Raw genomic sequence first — 20799 nt, 5'->3', positions numbered from 1 at the left:
CCGACAGTCTGGATGTAGAGAATACACACAGCATTCCAGCCCTAGGGCAGAGAGTAGCAGAGCACTAAGGGGCACTATGAAGGACCCGGTCTGGCCATCTGCGGAGTGCTGTGCAGCTACTGATTGAAGGCCCAGCTCCACCAGAAGAAGATCTGGGCAATGGTTCACCTGCCATCACACAGACACCCTGTCTCATCCGTGATATGCAGCACTATGTCCTCATCAAAAGAGCAGGCAGACAGAATGACTGGGGAATTAAAGCAAATAAACACATATAACTGAAAACACACACATTACCCGGAGCCTTAGGTGATGAGGCTACCAGACATGCCCAACTATGGCACTTCATTTCGTCAGGGAATCCTAGTGCACGAAAATTGAAGTTTAATTTCAGAGCATGACATTTTTTAATCATAAATGTAACTTGCTATTAAACTGGCAATTTAATTTCCCTACATAATGGCTGCAGCAAATGGATGCCGTTACCCAGAAAATAGCACAGACATTTCTAAGAGACATGATCAGTCCATGGAACATATAACTGTTCTCGCACCTTCCTACTCACATACTTTTCTCTAGAGAGTGTTATATAGTGTTGTTAACGCAAGAGCATTTTGTAGCGAATACAATGCTTGCTTGGCTTTTTTTGCACAACTACTCTGAAACTCTGCGTGTTGGAAGCTTGCGAGCACTTTGTGCTCCACAATTTTCATATTGTACCACCCTCGCAAGGGACCCATCAGTACTTTGTATTGTTTCATAGTTTCGGAGAATTACGGGTACCTAAACTTTCAACCCCATTGATACAGTAGGAAATCCTTTCTCTGACCAAACAGGAGTAAATAAAGTCGCCATCCGAACGAGTATTACTGGAGTGTGTACATTAAAGGACTAAAGACTGTTTTTGTTAAAACAATCTGAGTCATACTAGAAGGAAATATCTGAAGGATTCAAATAAACGAAAAATGCAGCACGTGGACACAATTTTGTTATATTTCTGAAGTTCTGAGGTACAAAATGTAATTCAAATTCTTGTATTTGTATATTTATTAAATCTTAAGCAAAAATTATTTCAGTTTAAAGTAAATACAGCTGAAATTTTATGTCAAAATTTTTCTTTTATAAGTCTGGTGGTAAAATATGGACAGCAACTATATCATGAGAAGAGAGTCTTTGTTTCAATAAAACACATATAGTATACAGATATTTCAAATAGAACAATTGTTTTTCCTGATACAACACTTTTGCACCTTGAATCGTTGCAGATTCTCTCATTGTGCCATCCAACGTGTAAGCAGGATACACAGACTTGTTTTTGAAGATGTTCATTGTACATTGATGATGAAGAGTGCTCCAGAAGGCTCTATGCATCAATTTCCTGTCTAGATGTTTCTTCAACCATTGATACCACTCTATGAGCCCGTAGAAAACATTCATCTCGTATGGTCAGTACTGTGTGGATCAAAGATGACTACTTAAGCAGCTAATGATATGCTACAAGAAGTGCTTCTCTAGCGCAACATTAATCAGATACTGTAATAAATGTTGTCCGCGAATCTTTCCAAATCACTCTTAATAACGGGGATTCCTTTGTAGTGTTTCCAAAGGAATCAAGTGATTGTTCGGGCTTTCCAAACACTTCAGTTCTGTTTGAGTCATTTATTAATGCCCTGCTTATACCCAATGTGGGAAGATTACTTTTTGTATTTGCCTTTAGGTGTTTGAAAGCTCAATTATTTGAATAGCATGAACAAAATATATAATTTTTGATGACACCCAACATTCTCTTTAAATACGTAAATATGTATCAAGTCTAGCTACTGCATAAAGTTCACAGACTCTTCAAAGTGACAGAACGGTAAAAAGAAATGTCTCTCCAGTGTGAGGTCTTCGGGGAGATGTTGAAATGAAAGGTTGAAAAGAAGGTTTGCGAGCCTCTTCAACAACTGTATTTAGTTTCAGGAGCGATGTCCTAAGTCTGTGGCCAAACGTGCTCAGCCCTCCAAAAACCCTCATCTCAGTGATTCCAAATAGGGACCCATTATTTCCAACCTTCTGTACGTGGTTAGGAACTCTAGATGCGCATTGATGGATATACACAATGAACCAATGTCAGATGTATAAAACCAGGGCAGTAAGAGGTCTCCAATACTCCGATGGAATATCTATTTATACTCAAAATCCCTTCCAGTAAAGACAACAACCCACCCAACCTTCTAGGTGTTCTCTTTGCCTCCCCCACCACAGTCATGACTTCTTCTTGGGGTCTGCTACTGGCAATCTGAGTTCAAAAACTAAATTCCTTCTTTAATTAGCTTGTACTTGACGGGCTACAGTTTTTCTCAGTATCATAGTCAATAGCATCCGCAGTCTCTTCCTACCATGCGATCCATATCCCATCCGCAGGCTCTTCGAACAAGCGATCCATGTCCCATCCGCAGGCTTTTCGACCATGCGATCCATGTCCCATCCGCAGGCTCTTCCTACCATGCGATCCATGTCCCATCCGCAGGCTCTTCGAACAAGCGATCCATGTCCCATCCGCAGTCTCTTCCTACCATGCGATCCATGTCCCATCCGCAGGCTCTTCGAACAAGCGATCCATGTCCCATCCGCAGGCTTTTCGACCATGCGATCCATGTCCCATCCGCAGGCTCTTCCTACCATGCGATCCATGTCCAATCCGCAGGTTCTTCGAACAAGCGATCCATGTCCCATCCGCAGGCACTTCGACCAGGCGATCCATGTCCCATCTGCAGGCTCTTCCTACCATGCGATCCATGTCCCATCCGCAGGTTCTTCGAACAAGCGATCCATGTCCCATCCGCAGGCTCTTCGAACAAGCGATCCATGTCCCATCCGCAGGCTCTTCCTACCATGCGATCCATGTCCCATCCGCAGGCTCTTCGAACAAGCGATCCATGTCCCATCCGCAGGCTTTTCGACCATGCGATCCATGTCCCATCCACAGGCTCTTCCTACCATGCGATCCATGTCCCATCCGCAGGTTCTTCGAACAAGCGATCCATGTCCCATCCGCAGGCTCTTCGAACAAGCGATCCATGTCCCATCCGCATTCTCTTCCTACCATGCGATCCATATCCCATCCGCAGGCTCTTCGAACAAGCGATCCATGTCCCATCCGCAGGCTTTTCGACCATGCGATCCATGGCCCATCCGCAGGCTCTTCTAACAAGCGATCCATGTCCCATCCGCAGGCTTTTCGACCATGCGATCCATGTCCCATCCGCAGGCTCTTCCTACCATGCGATCCATGTCCCATCCGCAGGTTCTTCGAACAAGCGACCCATGTCCCATCCGCAGGCTCTTCATACCATGCGATCCATGTCCCATCCGCAGGTTCTTCGAACAAGCGATCCATGTCCCATCCGCAGGCACTTCGACCAGGCGATCCATGTCCCATCCGCAGGCTTTTCGACCATGCGATCCATGTCCCTTCCGCAGGCTCTTCCTACCATGCGATCCATGTCCCATCCGCAGGCTCTTCCTACCATGCGATCCATGTCCCATCCGCAGGCTTTTCGACCATGCGATCCATGTCCCATCCGCAGGCTCTTCCTACCATGCGATCCATGTCCCATGCACAGGTTCTTCGAACAAGCGATCCATGTCCCATCCGCAGGCACTTCGACCAGGCGATCCATGTCCCATCCGCAGGCTCTTCGAACACCATGTTTGATACGCTTCAGAAGTAGCCGTCAAAGTAATCTTTATGGATGAGTCGTGCTTCTTTCAGATTACATGTTTGAAGTCGATGGAAACCCTATGGAAACGCCTCTAGCTCTCTATCAGCAGTACATTCTCTAGGGTTCCTGCTGTGTGTTTCTGGATGCAATTTTAGCCAGCTGGGCCCAGGGGTCTCACCAGTCTGAAGGACTGAGATAGTGTATCTAAAAAGGAATTTATGCCCAACTGAGTGAGAAGGCAAATATTTAGACACTGGACGTATTCTATTGAAATTATACAGACCCTAGTAAGAGCTCTTGGGTATGAGGAACCTGTCACACTGCGTGAGAGGTAGACGGGTGACGAAGCATGCCATCAGAATGAGAGAGAGCTTGATGTCCTTTAACACACTAAGCGTGAGTTGCAGTTCTGCATATTTTCTTTTTGAAGTACAGATGACAGGCACCTTGTCTCCTTTCGTCTGCCTTTAGTGCCAGATGTTTGTTACATCTGGATGCAACGTCATGACTCCTGTTAGATCGCGTGAAAAGCAGATCGTTGTGTATTTGCCCATTCCCAAAACCAGTCTTCTACTGTTGCTCCACACAGTAGCCATCTGTGTAAGTCTAGTATTTGCGACTCAAATACCATACCTCCTCATGTTGTCCTGCTAGTAAAAGTTGTTAGTGCAATCCCTGCCACACTGGTTCTAAGCCATTTGTCCAGGAACTACTCTGACCGTCGTGGTAATCTTGTCTAACGCTATCTCAGTACAGAAACCACTGTTTAGGTATCATCTGTTTGAATCGATACCACTTTGTTGAATATGTCTGAAAGGATTTCAGTGTAAGTGCCACTGTCCTCTGTTTCAATGAATACAGGGTTGATGGTAGGGGCCCTCCATATATTAAGGATGTCTCTTCCTTTCCAGTCACCTGGAGAGCTGCCTTCCTTTACCAGAGAACGTATACCTTCAAGCACCCGAAGTAGCTAACCACATCGACCAATCCCCCCAGAGCTTATATCATACATTTATGAAGTCACTTCTGGAATGGTCTTTTCACCTACCAACAGGATACTAGATGAAGACATGTCCTTTCTCTCACTCTTTTTCTATGAGATGAGGAAAGGCTAATTAATTGCTGTCTCTCTCAGATGGTCTCCAGAACTCTGGCTCAGAATCAGATGGCATTTCCTCAGTTAGAAATCTAATCCTGCAGCCCACGTGTTCAACAAATCTTCTGGTTGCAGTCACCTGACACTTCGCAGGGGAGATCAGTGATCCGCCCGGAGGGGTTCAGCTGTTCCTATACATGAACCGTCTCTACTCGGAGATCATCAAGAATGGGATTGGTGCACATTTTATGCGAATAACAGACCTCAAACTGAAACCAAGATACTCATTCTATCTTAGATGCATTGGTGTGTGGCATTCAGTGTCCTTCTAATCAAAGGAACTAATGAAATCACATTCACTCATCAGAAAATGACATCTTAATGTGTTGCTATTTAGCAATGGGGTATTCTGACCTATAAGGTGAGGGGTTGTAGATTCAGACGGTCTCAGATTGTCTCAATATGCCCCTTTGTCTGAGCTGTAACTCCTCTATGGCTCTCTTGTCCACGAGTTCATTTACTCGCTTTGAGAGTAATGGCACATGCTCTTGTTTTGTTTTCTTGAAATTAATTTATAGGTTCTCTGGAGAGAGGTTGAACTCGATGCTGATGCCTTTAAGTACTGTATTCGGCACCCACTTGTCTGGAGTAATTGGGACCCGTTCTTGTGGAAATACCGGTCTCTGCAGGCCAGGAAGTCATAATTAGCCGGTAACTCTGCTGAGCTGTGTGGACGAAGGTATGAAGAGGCAAATCACAGCTCTGCGGATAAAGGTATGAAGAGGCATATCATGGCTGTGTGGTTAAAGGTATAGAGAGGCAAGTCATGGCTGTGTTCATGAAGGTATGAAGAGGCAACTCATGGCTGTGCGGATGAAGGTATGAAGAGGCAAGTCATGGCTGTGTGGATGAAGGTATGAAGAGGCAAGTCATGGCTGTGCGGATAAAGGTATGAAGAGGCAAATCACAGCTGTGAGGATAAAGGTATGAAGAGACAAATCATAGCTGTGCGGATAAAGGTATGAAGAGGTAACTCATGGCTGTGCGGATAAAGGTATGAAGAGGCAAATCACAGCTGTGTGGATGAAGGTATGAAGAGGCAAATCACAGCTGTGTGGATGAAGGTATGAAGAGGCAAATCACAGCTGTGCGGATAAAGGTATGAAGAGGCAAATCACAGCTGTGCGAACAAGGTATGAAGAGGTAACTCATGGCTGTGCGGATAAAGGTATGAAGAGGCAACTCATGGCTGTGCGGATAAAGGTATGAAGAGGCAAATCAAAGCTGTGCGGATAAAGGTATGAAGAGGCAAATCACAGCTGTGTGGATGAAGGTATGAAGAGGCAAATCGCAGCTGTGCGGATAAAGGTATGAAGAGGCAAGTCATGGCTGTGTGGATGAAGGTATGAAGAGGCATATCATGGCTGTGTGGTTAAAGGTATAGAGAGGCAAGTCATGGCTGTGTTCATGAAGGTATGAAGAGGCAAATCATGGCTGTGTGGATGAAGGTATGAAGAGGCAACTCATGGCTGTGTGGATGAAGGTATGAAGAGGCAACTCATGGCTGTGTGCTTAAAGGTATAGAGAGGCAAGTCATGGCTGTGTGGATAAAGGTATGAAGAGGCAAGTCATGGCTGTGTTCATGAAGGTATGAAGAGGCAAGTCATGGCTGTGTGGATAAAGGTATGAAGAGGCAAGTCATGGCTGTGTTAATGAAAACAAAGAGAGCATCCCTCACAGAATGTTTTCTTTAGATAACCCTCACCCACCAGGGTTTACCCTTGGTGGCATGCTTCATCAATGGGTCCTGCATGCCACCAAGGGGAAACCCCGGTGAGTGAGAGTTATCTAAAGAAAACATTATGTTTTACAAACCCAAAGTGGAAACAAAGTCCAATGGTGACAGATGGACTGTCTTCGTTTATGTTGAACTTCAATAAGAGGAGAAATCCTTTTGTCTTTCTCCTCTACCTCCCCCACTTGAGTTACATATGTGTTCGTGAAAAGGCAATTTCTATGAACCTTAACTGCAGCCTCCTCTACAGATTGAGCCTCTAGCAAACAACATTTCTGTGACACTGGACTTATTCCTTTGTGATTAAAGTGCACTTATTGTGAGGAGGACAAACCTGCATATTGGTCTTCTGAAGAAGCAGATGTGCAGACATTAAGCCATCTAGGCTCTCTTACAAATAGTTCACTTCACCACCTCTCCTCAGTCCCTCATTTTCTGAGTGGTCAATGGAAAAACAGGTCCACTCCAGACAAAATCCCATCTGGTAAGTGTGCAACCAAATTCCTCCAAGCGAAGACCATTGTAACCTCAGGGTTGATGTTTGCAAACAATCTTGAGAGGTTTCATCACACAGAGTGGAAAGCACTGCCTACCAATGAACGGTACAGAGGAATGATTTGAAACTATCTAGCATCTGCATCTTGCTGTAAACATGTTCAGTAACTTACATCACCCTTATCTTCCAGGCAGACAAGTCTTCCGCTAAAGAATGCTACTTAGATTTGTTTATGATCTTTCTGGCAGATAATCGATATACTTGCAGATTCCTCACATCCCGAATCTGCAGGTACAAGGACCATCAGAAACACAGTACATTTTACAACAAAGGAAAACAGAGGAAAGAAAATGTTGTTAACATGAAGAAAAGAAGAAAGGTCAATTGGTTTCTGTGGCAGCAAGACAACCTTAGCTCAAATAGAAGAGAATTACATTATGAAATCACATAGCCTACATTCTTGTGACACACAATATATCTGATGTTCCAACTAATAAGTTAAAGAGAGGACCATGTACCACAAATGTCACTGAAGATGACTGATGGGTAGAAGGACATGGGCTGGATATGCTTTACTTTCACCTGAGTCTTGACTTGAGGAAGTGATATGATTGCACGAAGAACCCAGCAGCAGCGAAGGAGAGCAATGGAATGACCACGGTTGCTGAAACAAAAGAGTGAAGGGAAAGAGAGACTCCGAGTGCCATGATAGCCTTATAGGAGTTCAATAACTGAAAACTCAACTTTTAAATTGACTGGATAGGTTCCCTGAAGAATTGATTACCAGGGCATCAATAGTGATTTAGCTAATACTTGCATAAAGTAAAATAGTTAGAGAAATCCTATAAATTCTTGGGAAACAAACAGGTGACCGAATGTAGCGGTACAACGACTGGTACAGCGGTGAGATGGAGGGAATGTTAAGAAAGTGGCCGTCACAAATTGAAAAAGGTATGCAAAGATCTGGACCAGATGTGTAGTGATTGTCTGGGGAAAAAGGTGGGAAATGGTGGAACTGTACAGACACTCATGGAATTTTCGGACTCTTAAGAAATCAATGGAAATGTCTGCATACACTCTTCACATGCTGATTGGTGTTGGCAGAGAAAAGAAGAGAACTATGGTATAACTGCTGAGTAAGGGAGATGAACAGTATGAAATACATGATGGGCCTAAAACACACTGCAAAAACTGGCGCACATCCTGCACATTACCTGTGAGTACACAGCAGCAGTAGATGGGACATACAGATGCTTGAAAAGCAGATTTTGGCTTGAAGGAAGCTACGGTTTGCTTGAAAAGGTTTGTAGGCAGAAGAGAAAGTCTAGATTAAAAACAATGATAGCCGAGATATATATGGATAAAACAGGGGAATTTAGAGAATATCCAATCATAGTGGGAGCGGTAGCTGTATGAAGCTCAGTACAGAGGCTCAAATGCAAATGGACGGGTTCTAGAGCAATCCACTAGATAAGTTAACTGATCAGGAAGACACATTCTGCTGGAAAGGACACGCAACTGCAGAAGAAGAGCTTTAAGAACTGTAGGGTCAAAATGATGACACAGACAGAAGGTCCAGGAACCAGTGGGGTCTCAAACTTCTGGACAGGTGGGCACTGAACTCCAACAATTGGTGAATGAGCAGGAAAGCGGATTGAACTGGATTGTGTTATGACCGGTAATGAAGAAGATGGACTGAGTGATAATTCAGATGATGGTCTACACGACCGCGAACAAACGAAACACCGCAAACACTTCAATCAAACCTTTACTTCACTGTAATGGTATTTGTCTTTTCCAGGCTAATATCTCATTTTAATTGTGAACCGATCTGTAAAAGTAATTAATCTGGACACCTCACCCATCAAATGGCTGCATTAAGAGTGTCTGTAAATCAAGCTTGATGACCCGAATGAGCTTGGAAAGTCAAACACAAAAGACAGGATTGCAACCTGCGTACTTGATACCACAAATGGTGTAATCTTTGTAAGGTGTTGCGAAGTGAAATGCACATCCAAGGATTTATGAATGGTACACCCATGAGTGACAGGAATTATCTAGCTAATGTTCCAATCAATTAAAGACCGTTATCTTCAGTGATTGACAGATGGAGAAATGATCTGGCAATAAAAAAATAAACATGAGCAGGTGATGAGAGGCACCATTTACCAGAAGAAGGGCCTGTTCTTGCAGGAGCTGTTGCTGAAGGATCTCTAACTGTCTCTGTTCCTCCTCTAATTTGTGCCTTATATATTCCTGGAGAGAAGAGAGAGAAATAGAAAGGGAGACAGAAACAGAAGAAGTAAAACCAGAAGGGAGACGAACAGGAGTACTCAGAAAACAAGCACAAAAAGGGCAAAAGGAATGGACTTGGGCCAAGAAGCAAAAATCTCAGCCATGATCCTCTATCTTCATAGCTTGAAGCACGTATCTACTAGGGCGGTCAGAAGGCTTCAAAGAATCTTCAAAACGTGCCCTAACCTGCATATTTAAAAACAAGTATCAATGGTTCTCTGTTCGTACTACCACATTTGACACCAAGGCAACTTTCCTTCTGCATCTACCAAAGGATTAGCATTGGAAAAGAATGTTTGTCTTCGAAGGGTTGATTTTTACAGCGATAAGAAGTGTAGTATTTCAAAATGCACGTTCTAAAAAAGCAAGATCGCACACGATTCTAAGGTAAGATAATACATATTGAGCCATGTGAATAGCAGCATCTACACCATACAAGGCTCAGCGGAGATGTTCTCTTTTTACAGCTGTGTGCCTCAGAAGACTCCCAAGCTACGAGCATGCTTGCAATAGCGTTCTGGAAGGAGCAGTGAAATATACAAAACCTTTGCTGATTTCACATGATTCTTGGAATTAGAAGGTATTTTACTTACCTGCACTTCTAGCTTGCTTCATGGCGCAGTCATCTTAGTTTAGTGTCAGCCAAACAGAGAGGATTTGTACAGACGCCTCGTGCTGAAAGTCTGATTACAATGTGACCTACATTACCACATCATTAGCCAATAATATCTCAATCCTTAGTGACTGAAGATCTCACAGACGAGGCATAAGATGATTTAAAAACCTTCATTCACTAACGGATGGGACATCAACGGAGTCCATGTAAGCCCTTCCCCAATGTGCCGACGCCCGTTTCTTTTGTGAATATCCGCACTAACAACGCAGAGCCAAGTAGATAAACAGCCCCTGGAGACAGTGTGCCAAAAAGGGAAAAAGACTTCTATCAACAAGTACAGAATGAAAGAACATAAGTAGAATGCAAAGAAGAAATCATGGTGACAACAGTAACTCCACTGTTTGCAGAGCAGGGAGGATGAGGGGTCAATAAGGAATCTGCAGCTAGTTCCTGTCTCTACCAGATAAAGCGTTACCAAAGGTAAGTAACTTGTCCCTCTGATAGAGACATCTACTTGAGGATTCCTTACCTTAGAATCAAATACCCAAGCAATATCATCCTCGGAGGAGGGGCTGCGAACGGACCTCACCCACGATCCCCAATAAGAGACTGCAGCTCAAGCATAAAAAGGAAATAGACTATCGGCAAATGATAGATGAAGCAAGATGCTCACCGAGAGGACCGATCGCCAAGGACTATGGTAGCCCATAGGGAGTAGAAAGGTATACAACCATAAGAACTCCTTCAAGAACCAGGAAAAGAGGCAGCCGAAAGGGAATGCAACCTAAGATCGGGGAATGTAAATGGACCAAGAACAACAGTCCACAGAGGCCAGGCCAAAAACAAATGGACGGAACATACACAGCGTGCTCAGCCACAGCAACACAGACAACGAAGTAAAAGCCCCTACCGAACGTCGAGGAAACAATTCTGAGAAAACAGAATTTGCAAAAATAGACCTATAATAAAAGAATTAAGGAGTAAAGAGAGCGATAACACTGAATGCTGAAAAGCATCGCTAGAGAACAACAAGAGCGGTAAAAGAAACCGCTCTCACATGGAGAATCATGAATGTATACAAGGCATCCTCTGAAGAATGTAATGGAGGCGCACACTGAAGAGAAGGAAGGAAACAGACAAGTGCATCCAAGAAGGCTGAACCAGGTCACCAAGAAACAAATATATATATATAGATCGTGAACAAGGCAGCTGAGACTGCTGAAATGTGTAGATGTTTATCGTCTGAAAATAAAGATCCGAGTGACTCAACCCTTCTGGAGTGCTGGACAATAATTTCCTACATACAGAGGAGAATCTTATTTTTGAAATATATATATATATATATATATATATATATATATCCCACAAAGATCAAAAGTAGAACGCACGCTCAGGAATCGCCACAAAGGTGAAGGTTTAAATCAGATAACTGCAATTGTCATACAGGGTAAGTACAAGTAAATTAACTCCACCGAAGGTTACCCACGTACTCCGCCGGTGAGCGGGAGGAAAAGAAGCAGAGGAACGAAGGGAGCGCCAAGTACAAAGGTAACCAAGAGAGGACAGAAATAATACGTCCCACCCTAGTAAAGAAGAAGTTACAAAAGGAATTGAGGTGTAGACAAGGCTGGAAAACAGTAACCCAATGCCACCTAAGAGTAGGAAGTGGAAGGCAGGGTCCACTATAGAAAAACAAGGGCAACCATCCAAGAACCAACACCAACGGCTGAGGGAGAATGCCAGCTGGCGGCAGCATGAGAGGCAAAGAATAACAGCACATGGAACGTCCACCCAGAAGGAAAAATTAAAAAGAAGAAGAGGAGGACCGTCAAGGACAAACGAATGGCCAGTGGAAACAAACAGCAACAGTTCAGGAAAACATGGGAAAAGACAGTATAGACCCAAAGTAAAATGTAATGAAAACCCCCCACCAGGTTAGAGAGGGGCGAAACATAACATTGATCACAAAGAAATGTGAGGGGGGACGCCACGAAGGCGAGAGTGGAGGGAGGAAAGGAAAAACCCCAGCCACTGTGGAAAGAAGGATACCAGTTAAGGACCGGAAAAAGAAAGGGGACCGGCGTCCCAGGTGTAGGGGACTGACAAGAAGAGCAGACACAACAGTTACCCCATAAATATGATGGGAGATGCGTATAAAACAGGCACAGGAATACTAGACTCCTTGAGACGAACAGTCCCAGCAGCATGACAAGGCTGGAGTAATGGAACCCAGGCCTGAGCCAATATACCCAAAGAGGTTGCCTGCCTGCGGCACCAGCAGAGCCCATATGGACAGAAGGCCAGAGAAAGAGGAAGGCAAAGTCCCTATAAGGGATACAAAGTGTAAAAGTAGCTCAATAAAATGCGTCCGAGGCACCCCGGAAATGGGGAACAAGGCTATATTGCAACCGCACAACATAATAGAATACCTGCTCAAGAGCAAGCACTGGGGTAGGAAAATTGGAAGTTGTAAAAAAAAGTCAAAGGACAGACTCTAGGAGACTGCAAAAGAAGATAAGTTCCAGATGGCTGGAACTTGAAACCGGTCACCAACAGCAAGAACAAGATGAAGGGTACCTGAAGAAAGCAGGAACACAGCACCACATGTATCCTTGGAAAGGAGAGAAGAACTCCGCCATAGGAAGGCGTAAAATAACAATAACCGAGTTAAGACTCTGTACCACCATGACAATCCCTGAACCGGCATAAATCCTATTTGCAGTGCGTGCCAAAAAGGGAGGTGCCATCAAAAGGCATGTCAATCAATTCAGTAAGCACAACATCCGGAAACCTGGAAGTACGCAACCGTGCACCCCAACAGAATCAGTAGTATCCATACCACAGTGGATGCAAAGTGTGGTAGCTTGCTGCCCATCTTGTACCCGGGGAACAAGAGCATTCCAGGCTTCCTCTGGAAGGGAGGGCAAGAGGCGATGCACAGAGTCCCAGAATGCGTGAGAGAAGCGGGCGAGCACACAAGAAGTGTTCAGAGAACTCAGAGCGGCGCTAGAAGAAGAGAAAATACACCTACCACAAGTGTCAAATTTCCTGGTCTCTCTTTCCAGAGAGACGGGGGAAGAAAATCAATATTCTGGGTGGCTGAAGCAGCCAGAACCACAAAGCTTTTAGTAGAAGGACGCCTTAGTAGACAGGAGGAATGCTCCGGGGCCGGGCGATGCCTGTGAGAAATTGAGTGATTCACAGGGAGGCATGTATCAAGTTTAGTCCAAGCACCCAAAAGGATATCGAAAAGACAGTCACTATAAGGAAGTGCAGGCTCAACATTAGACTGGGTAGGGTGTAGAATACCAAGTAAGGGGTCTGTTGGCAATTCTACTTTAGGAAGGTGTAAATCCAGAGAAATCGAAACTCAATGGAGCATGTCCGCCAACGTGAAGCTGCCCTCAGTAGCCAAACCGGGTGGAGACAGGAGGCTGGCGAAGATTCTAAGACACTAGCGTCAGCCAAGTAAAGTAACCAGCCAGATGGCATAAGGGGTGGTACTGTGTCCTTAATTGTCCTGAATTAGAGGAGGACACACCAGACCTTCCATAGTACTTCCACAACCATGATCCTCAGAATAAAAACCCAGTGGAAGGAAGTCTGAGATAGCAAACTCCATCGGCGCCACATTTGATGCCATAAAGAAAACCAGTCTATTCAGAGAAGGCAACGCCTCAACTTCGGAAGAAACGGTGATTGGCATCGACGGCACCATCATTAGGGCTGGCAGACAAGAGCTCGAGGCTGACATCTGAGTCTGTAGACCAGAAGCAGGAGCCGAAGGTGTAAGTCGTGAAGGGCTGTGCAACGCGGCCGCTGAGGTGTTAGACACATTAGGCCGACCTGAAGCTGAGGGGGAACCAGCTGACATAGTCACAGGCATGACCTAATGCACCTCTGTGGGGTCCGAAGATGCTCCAGAGGGAGGTGATGACCCAAGAGCAGACAGAAGAGTGTGAGAATATTGTCTCATCTGGGTCAAAGACACCACAGCACCAGGATAGGTAGGGGAGACGAGGGCAGCGTCGCCGAGCCTTACCTCTGGCCACTGAAGGTGAATGTCGCCCACGGGAATGGCACCTAGATCAGTCCCTAGAACACTTAGAGGACCGGGGACAATGAGATGCTTCGAAAACGGTGAGATCTGAGCTGCCACGTGCTTCATGGGACGTTCCCGGCGCGCCTTCAGTCAAAGCTGTTGATAAGACTCGCACTCTTCGGAGTCGTGGTGCTCACCCAGACACCACATACAAATTGAGTGAGGATTCGTGGCGGACATTTGTCGACCACAGGACTCTTAAGGCTTGTACCTGGGGGACATCGAAGAAAGGCACACTTGTTCCATCGCAGAAAGATGTCAAGTAGGCTGAAAACTGCAGTAGAACCTGCAGGGCGCATCCGTGTGTTAGTGCGAAAAAGAACTGACGTCAGCGCATCAGGCAGAGCTTATATGGACTCCGATGATGTCACATCCGGGAGACAACGTCACTACGGAAATTTCCATATCTAGTCTGGCGCCTGGGGAGGATTCTAAGATAACGAATCAGCGGCTAGATGTCTCTATCAGATAAGATTCTTAAGAGTTTAATCTGCGGAAACCATTGAAAAGACATTTGCTGCCATTCCTGCTTTTCCTGAAGGCACACTATACATTTCTGAAGTTTATCAAACAGAAATGTTTTTCTGCTCAAGAGGCGAGAAACAGCTAATCAGCAGCTCATACAATCTAACCTGCAGGCCCAAATTTAAATTCTTCACCCAAAACTGGGACTGTTGTAATTAAATGTAATTCTAGCAGAGGGTTCCCTTACTTTGATACACTTCAGTAGTTAGTGAGGATAAGGCAGAACTTAAAGCTCGATCCTACCCAACACCTTCTGACTTCACAATGCAGTCTTCGTGAAAGCAGAGATACGGGGCCATGAGAGCAGCGTGTCCTTAAGCCAGCCCAAGCAGGACAGTTGAGGATGAATCAAAGTATGTACCTTCGACCACTTCTGAAACCACAACTATATATTACTCGGCTAGAACAACTGTTCCGCAGCTTGAGTCTCCTCAGTGGATGCTTGCTTTTGATAAAATAACCTCCGCCTTATAGGGGAGCAAAGACATTAACTTGAGACAAACCTCTTTTAGCAATATTAGGAGCAGAGAGTAATCATTCCCGACACCAGTGAAGCTATTATTATTTATTTTTTTTAAAACACCTAACAAGAAGTAACAGAATGGCTGACGCATACCTAATTCAAATTATAAGACACACTGGATGCCTGCTTCTCAACATGCAGAAGGTAACCTAATGCCTTTTAGGACTACTGCAGACCCTTTAGCTTTCACAGAGCTTCACGATGCTAATGAGACTCCGCTACCATAATGTATTGCTTTTTTTAACAAAACTAAAACCGTGTTGTTTGCCTATGTCTTAGGACCACTGACGAATGGATGAGCAAACATAACTGAGAGTTAGACTCCACAAAAGAAGAGCTAATCGTGAAGGGTTTTAACAAAAGAGGTTGGGTCCATGATTTTGACCATTCAACTCTGCCCTCTGTCCAACTCCTACCAAGGTCAAGAACCTGAAACGCTCATTGATATTAAATGTTTTGATAGGTATGATCTCTCTAAAGAAGTGCAAAAAGGGCTCCAGAGAGGCTGCATTGTATTTCCACTGACTGGTGAAAAAGACTTTGCCCTATTTAGTTATCCTCAGAAAGATTTTGTTGGTCTGGCTCTAGTGCTGTCCACTTTGGCCTCTAGAAACTGACCACCTCCCGAAGGTACCCTATGACCAACTGCAAGTAGAGTGAAGAATTTGGCTGTCCATTTTTTGGCGTTTTCAGCGATTTTATTGTATTTAGATAGACGTCTTATTTAAAGCAGGGTTACACAAAAAATTGGTAAACAATTACATAAAAATGAACAATTCATGAAACACAAGAAAAAGCTCCAGCCTAAGCTAAGAAAGTGACTTTTCAGGTGTCTTCAAATAGAACCAGAGGTGATAGCGATGCATTGCCAAAAGAAGTTTGTTCCACAGTTTAGAAACAAGAAAAAAAGAACTAAAATGAGAAGCAGAACTGGAAGTATAGTGACCACTGACCAAGAGTGGTTTTATAAATTCTGGTATGAGACTGCGTCTTATCACAGTAGTTGCTTGTCATTTACCATTGTTTTTCCAATGATCGTGCTTTTCTATGCTTTAGCAGCTGACATTGGGTTTGTGGTGGTTCGGAGTGCGGTGGTTCTGCTAACGACTGATGCAATCCAGTGTTAGTCAGTGGTGGAACGGCTGAGCTGCAGTTGTTGGGCTCTTAGCTAAGCATTGAAAGTGAGCAGGCCATGCTTTTCTATGCTTTAGCAGCTGACATTGGGTTTGTGGTGGTTCGGAGTGCGGTGGTTCTGCTAACGACTGATGCAATCCAGTGTTAGTCAGTGGTGGAACGGCTGAGCTGCAGTTGTTGGGCTCTTAGCTAAGCATTGAAAGTGAGCAGGCCATGCTTTTCTATGCTTTAGCAGCTGACATTGGGTTTGTGGTGGTTCGGAGTGCGGTGGTTCTGCTAACGACTGATGCAATCCAGTGTTAGTCAGTGGTGGAACGGCTGAGCTGCAGTTGTTGGGCTCTTAGCTAAGCATTGAAAGTGAGCAGGCCGTGCTTTTCTATGCTTTAGCAGCTGACATTGGGTTTGTGGTGGTTCGGAGTGCGGTGGTTCTGCTAACGACTGATGCAATCCAGTGTTAGTCAGTGGTGGAACGGCTGAGCTGCAGTTGTTGGGCTCTTAGCTAAGCATTGAAAGTGAGCAGGCCGTGCTTTTCTATGCTTTAGCAGCTGACATTGGGTTTGTGGTGGTTCGGAGTGCGGTGGTTCTGCTAACGACTGATGCAATCCAGTGTTAGTCAGTGGTGGAACGGCTGAGCTGCAGTTGTTGGGCTCTTAGCTAAGCATTGAAAGTGAGCAGGCCGTGCTTTTCTATGCTTTAGCAGCTGACATTGGGTTTGTGGTGGTTCGGAGTGCGGTGGTTCTGCTAACGACTGATGCAATCCAGTGTTAGTCAGTGGTGGAACGGCTGAGCTGCAGTTGTTGGGCTCTTAGCTAAGCATTGAAAGTGAGCAGGCCGTGCTTTTCTATGCTTTAGCAGCTGACATTGGGTTTGTGGTGGTTCGGAGTACGGTGGTTCTGCTAACGACTGATGCAATCCAGTGTTAGTCAGTGGTGGAACGGCTGAGCTGCAGTTGTTGGGCTCTTAGCTAAGCATTGAAAGTGAGCAGGCCATGCTTTTCTATGCTTTAGCAGCTGACATTGGGTTTGTGGTGGTTCGGAGTGCGGTGGTTCTGCTAACGACTGATGCAATCCAGTGTTAGTCAGTGGTGGAACGGCTGAGCTGCAGTTGTTGGGCTCTTAGCTAAGCATTGAAAGTGAGCAGGCCATGCTTTTCTATGCTTTAGCAGCTGACATTGGGTTTGTGGTGGTTCGGAGTGCGGTGGTTCTGCTAACGACTGATGCAATCCAGTGTTAGTCAGTGGTGGAACGGCTGAGCTGCAGTTGTTGGGCTCTTAGCTAAGCATTGAAAGTGAGCAGGCCGTGCTTTTCTATGCTTTAGCAGCTGACATTGGGTTTGTGGTGGTTCGGAGTGCGGTGGTTCTGCTAACGACTGATGCAATCCAGTGTTAGTCAGTGGTGGAACGGCTGAGCTGCAGTTGTTGGGCTCTTAGCTAAGCATTGAAAGTGAGCAGGCCGTGCTTTTCTATGCTTTAGCAGCTGACATTGGGTTTGTGGTGGTTCGGAGTGCGGTGGTTCTGCTAACGACTGATGCAATCCAGTGTTAGTCAGTGGTGGAACGGCTGAGCTGCAGTTGTTGGGCTCTTAGCTAAGCATTGAAAGTGAGCAGGCCGTGCTTTTCTATGCTTTAGCAGCTGACATTGGGTTTGTGGTGGTTCGGAGTGCGGTGGTTCTGCTAACGACTGATGCAATCCAGTGTTAGTCAGTGGTGGAACGGCTGAGCTGCAGTTGTTGGGCTCTTAGCTAAGCATTGAAAGTGAGCAGGCCGTGCTTTTCTATGCTTTAGCAGCTGACATTGGGTTTGTGGTGGTTCGGAGTGCGGTGGTTCTGCTAACGACTGATGCAATCCAGTGTTAGTCAGTGGTGGAACGGCTGAGCTGCAGTTGTTGGGCTCTTAGCTAAGCATTGAAAGTGAGCAGGCCATGCTTTTCTATGCTTTAGCAGCTGACATTGGGTTTGTGGTGGTATACTTTGGGGAAGGGGAAGAGATGTGAAGGGTAAACTGAACAATTAACAAGTTTAGCTCATCAATGTGCTGGGATTACAAGATGTGCGAATACTGTGTCAGGTGTATGTCCAGTAGAGAGGGAAGGACGAGATTCCGTGCATTTGTTTAATAAGTATTTACATTTGTGAATTAGGCCTTGAAGTAAGTCTCCAAGTATGCAAAGTTTGGGATGTTTTGAAGTAATCTTTTAGACAAAGTATAGGAACTGGTCAGCAAGTGCAGAACTGTAGGGTGGAAGAGATGTATAGATAAGAAAAAATGAGTATGTACAGCATGGGGTAGGAGAACACTGAATGAGAAGAAATTAAATCCTAGAGTGGAATGATCTATGATGGACTCTTTAGGGATAGTTTTTGCGAGTGACTGCTGTAGTGTGTCTAGCAGTTTGAACGCAAATGAGTGATGGTGTACCCAAAGGCCAGTGAACAAACCAAGGAGTACTAAATAGATGCCACAGCAGTAAAGCGCCTGGATACCCTCTCGGTGACAAGCCGCGCTCTTCAAGTACGACCTGATTGATTGGCGGAAATCTATGAGGTTAACGAGGAGCAGCAAAGGTGCAACTCTGCAAGTTAAAGGATACAACTACAGTAGTAAATAAATGCAGTCAATATAAAGGGGTGAGGCACCAGCTAAGGAATACCACATACATGCAGCACGAGTGGGTGTAGAGAAAAACCTAGATGCAGAAAAAGAACGACCCAGTGAGAAGTAAACAGACAGCAAAGGAGTCAACTAAGAATCAGTAAAGACTCAGATCATGAATTGAAACAGACGCCACAGTATTGGGTCTAGAAGGAAATCCAGGAGCAGTGAAGGCACAAACCAGTAGAAACGAGAACACAAAGCGAGTCTGTGGTGTCAACCCAGGGCTGTGAAGGTGCAACCTAGGGAATATTAACAGAAACCACAGTTAAGGGTTTATGGGTACAAACCAGGAGCAGCAGATGAGCAACTATAGGCATCTCAGGAGAACGACTCTCACAACAACAGGCGCACCCAGACAGCATGGGTAAGACTCTAGGTACCCGTGGGAGGAACGCATGTAGAGTAAGGGAAGGTCAAATGGGGAGGGGGAGGTTACGAGGCTACTAAGGACACAAATACAGGGGTTCTCACCCAGGGTCCCTCCTGGCACTAGAAAGATCAAACAGGCAGGGAACCCATGACGGCAGTCACCTCGTCTGGAAATCGGATGTTGGCTCAATGTCTCAATACACGAGTCTATCAATAATCCACGGATGCTCACTAAAGTCCCATCGTGGGCTGGCTCTTAGTGACCAAGAGCTTGCAAGAGGACACAGTCTTTAGCCGTGCTTGAACAGCTGTTACGATTAACTGAGCCAGAAAGGAAAGGATGAATGTTCACATTCAGACGGATTCATGTCTTACGAGGCTACTGGCATGTGAGATCTTCTCCAAGAACGGAGAACGCTTGGACTAGAGACTGTGCAGTGCTATCCCTGATTGACGTCCATGCATGTACAGAAGCCATCAAATTGATAGTGTCTGGCTTTTTGCATCACACCTCCTGGAAAGAAGACTTTAGAATCCAAAGCATTCAGATTTCTGATTCAGTTGTTTTTGGTGTTCTGGTCCTATTTAGTTTCATTACAGAGGTTATCCAGGTCCAATCAGTAATCGATAGGGGCTGGCACTGCAGAAGCCCAGGATCTAAAGCAGTCACACGTTTACAATCCCTCAGGATAACTAAAATTAAAGGAAAATACACGTGTAGGGCTAATCTTTATGGAAATCTTTCTGAAAACACATCTGTGCATATTTCTTAAAGCCAGGAATCGGCTAAAGTCTTAAATAAAGTGATGTGCATCCGAAGACAAAAATGGTATACTGAAAATACGAAAAATGCTTAAATGCATTATGTTGAAGAGTAACTGCGCATTAAAACACCACATGGAAAAACAGGAATGGAAATAACAGGGAGGTTGGAAACATGACCTACTGAATAAAGTCTTGAGAAAAGGTTACAGTAAAATGGTGCGCGGCAAGATTCACCGAGCAGGAGGGCAACAAGGCATCGCTCATCAGAAGTAAAAACGCAGAGTTGTGATCACAAGTGCTGGAAATGAACAAATCCCCATCTTTTTGTAACACTCTTTCTGGTGGATCCTCTAACTGCACATTCCTCACTTTAAACCCTTCCCCAGGCACCAGACTGGAACAAAAAACATTTCTTAGCGGTGTTCCCAGGCATTCTCTGTGAAGCTGCATGGCTCCGTACCATCCCAGAAGTGACGGAGCAGAGCCTCATATAAATGCTGACGCATGTGTCTTGTTTCTCCCTTTCTGCGCCCTTAGATGCTGAGCATGAACAATTCTTGGTACCACTGCTGTGCTGAATAATGACGTGGACATTTTTAGAAGCTAAAAAGAAGCCACTGCACAGAACAGGGAGGTGCCAGGCCGGTGAGGGATCTGCAGTTAGAGTATCCACCAGAAAGAGTAACCCAGGACAAGTACCTTCTTTCTCTGAGGGATACTTCTA

General features: G+C 45.0%; 1 protein-coding gene across 8 annotated transcripts in view; it reads right to left on the bottom strand.

Moving 5' to 3' along the window:
• MINK1 (misshapen like kinase 1) overlaps window positions 1–20799 on the bottom strand; it is a 965829-nt gene that overhangs the window by 352820 nt on the left and 592210 nt on the right. For 5 of the 8 annotated variants that reach the window (XM_085637895.1, XM_085637897.1, XM_085637898.1 and 2 more), the window contains one exon: window positions 9264–9350. The exons of the other annotated variants lie outside the window; for them this stretch is intronic. In XM_085637895.1, the coding sequence (XP_085494021.1) occupies window positions 9264–9350 (87 nt within the window). The remainder of the gene's footprint in view (window positions 1–9263; window positions 9351–20799) is intronic. 8 annotated transcript variants of the gene reach the window in all.

The sequence above is a fragment of the Triturus cristatus genome, chromosome 12 (assembly GCF_964204655.1).
Source record: "Triturus cristatus chromosome 12, aTriCri1.1, whole genome shotgun sequence".
Lineage (NCBI taxonomy): Eukaryota > Metazoa > Chordata > Amphibia > Caudata > Salamandridae > Triturus > Triturus cristatus.
The sequence above is the reverse complement of the archived record's forward strand: the minus strand, read 5'-3'. Positions and strand labels throughout refer to the sequence as shown.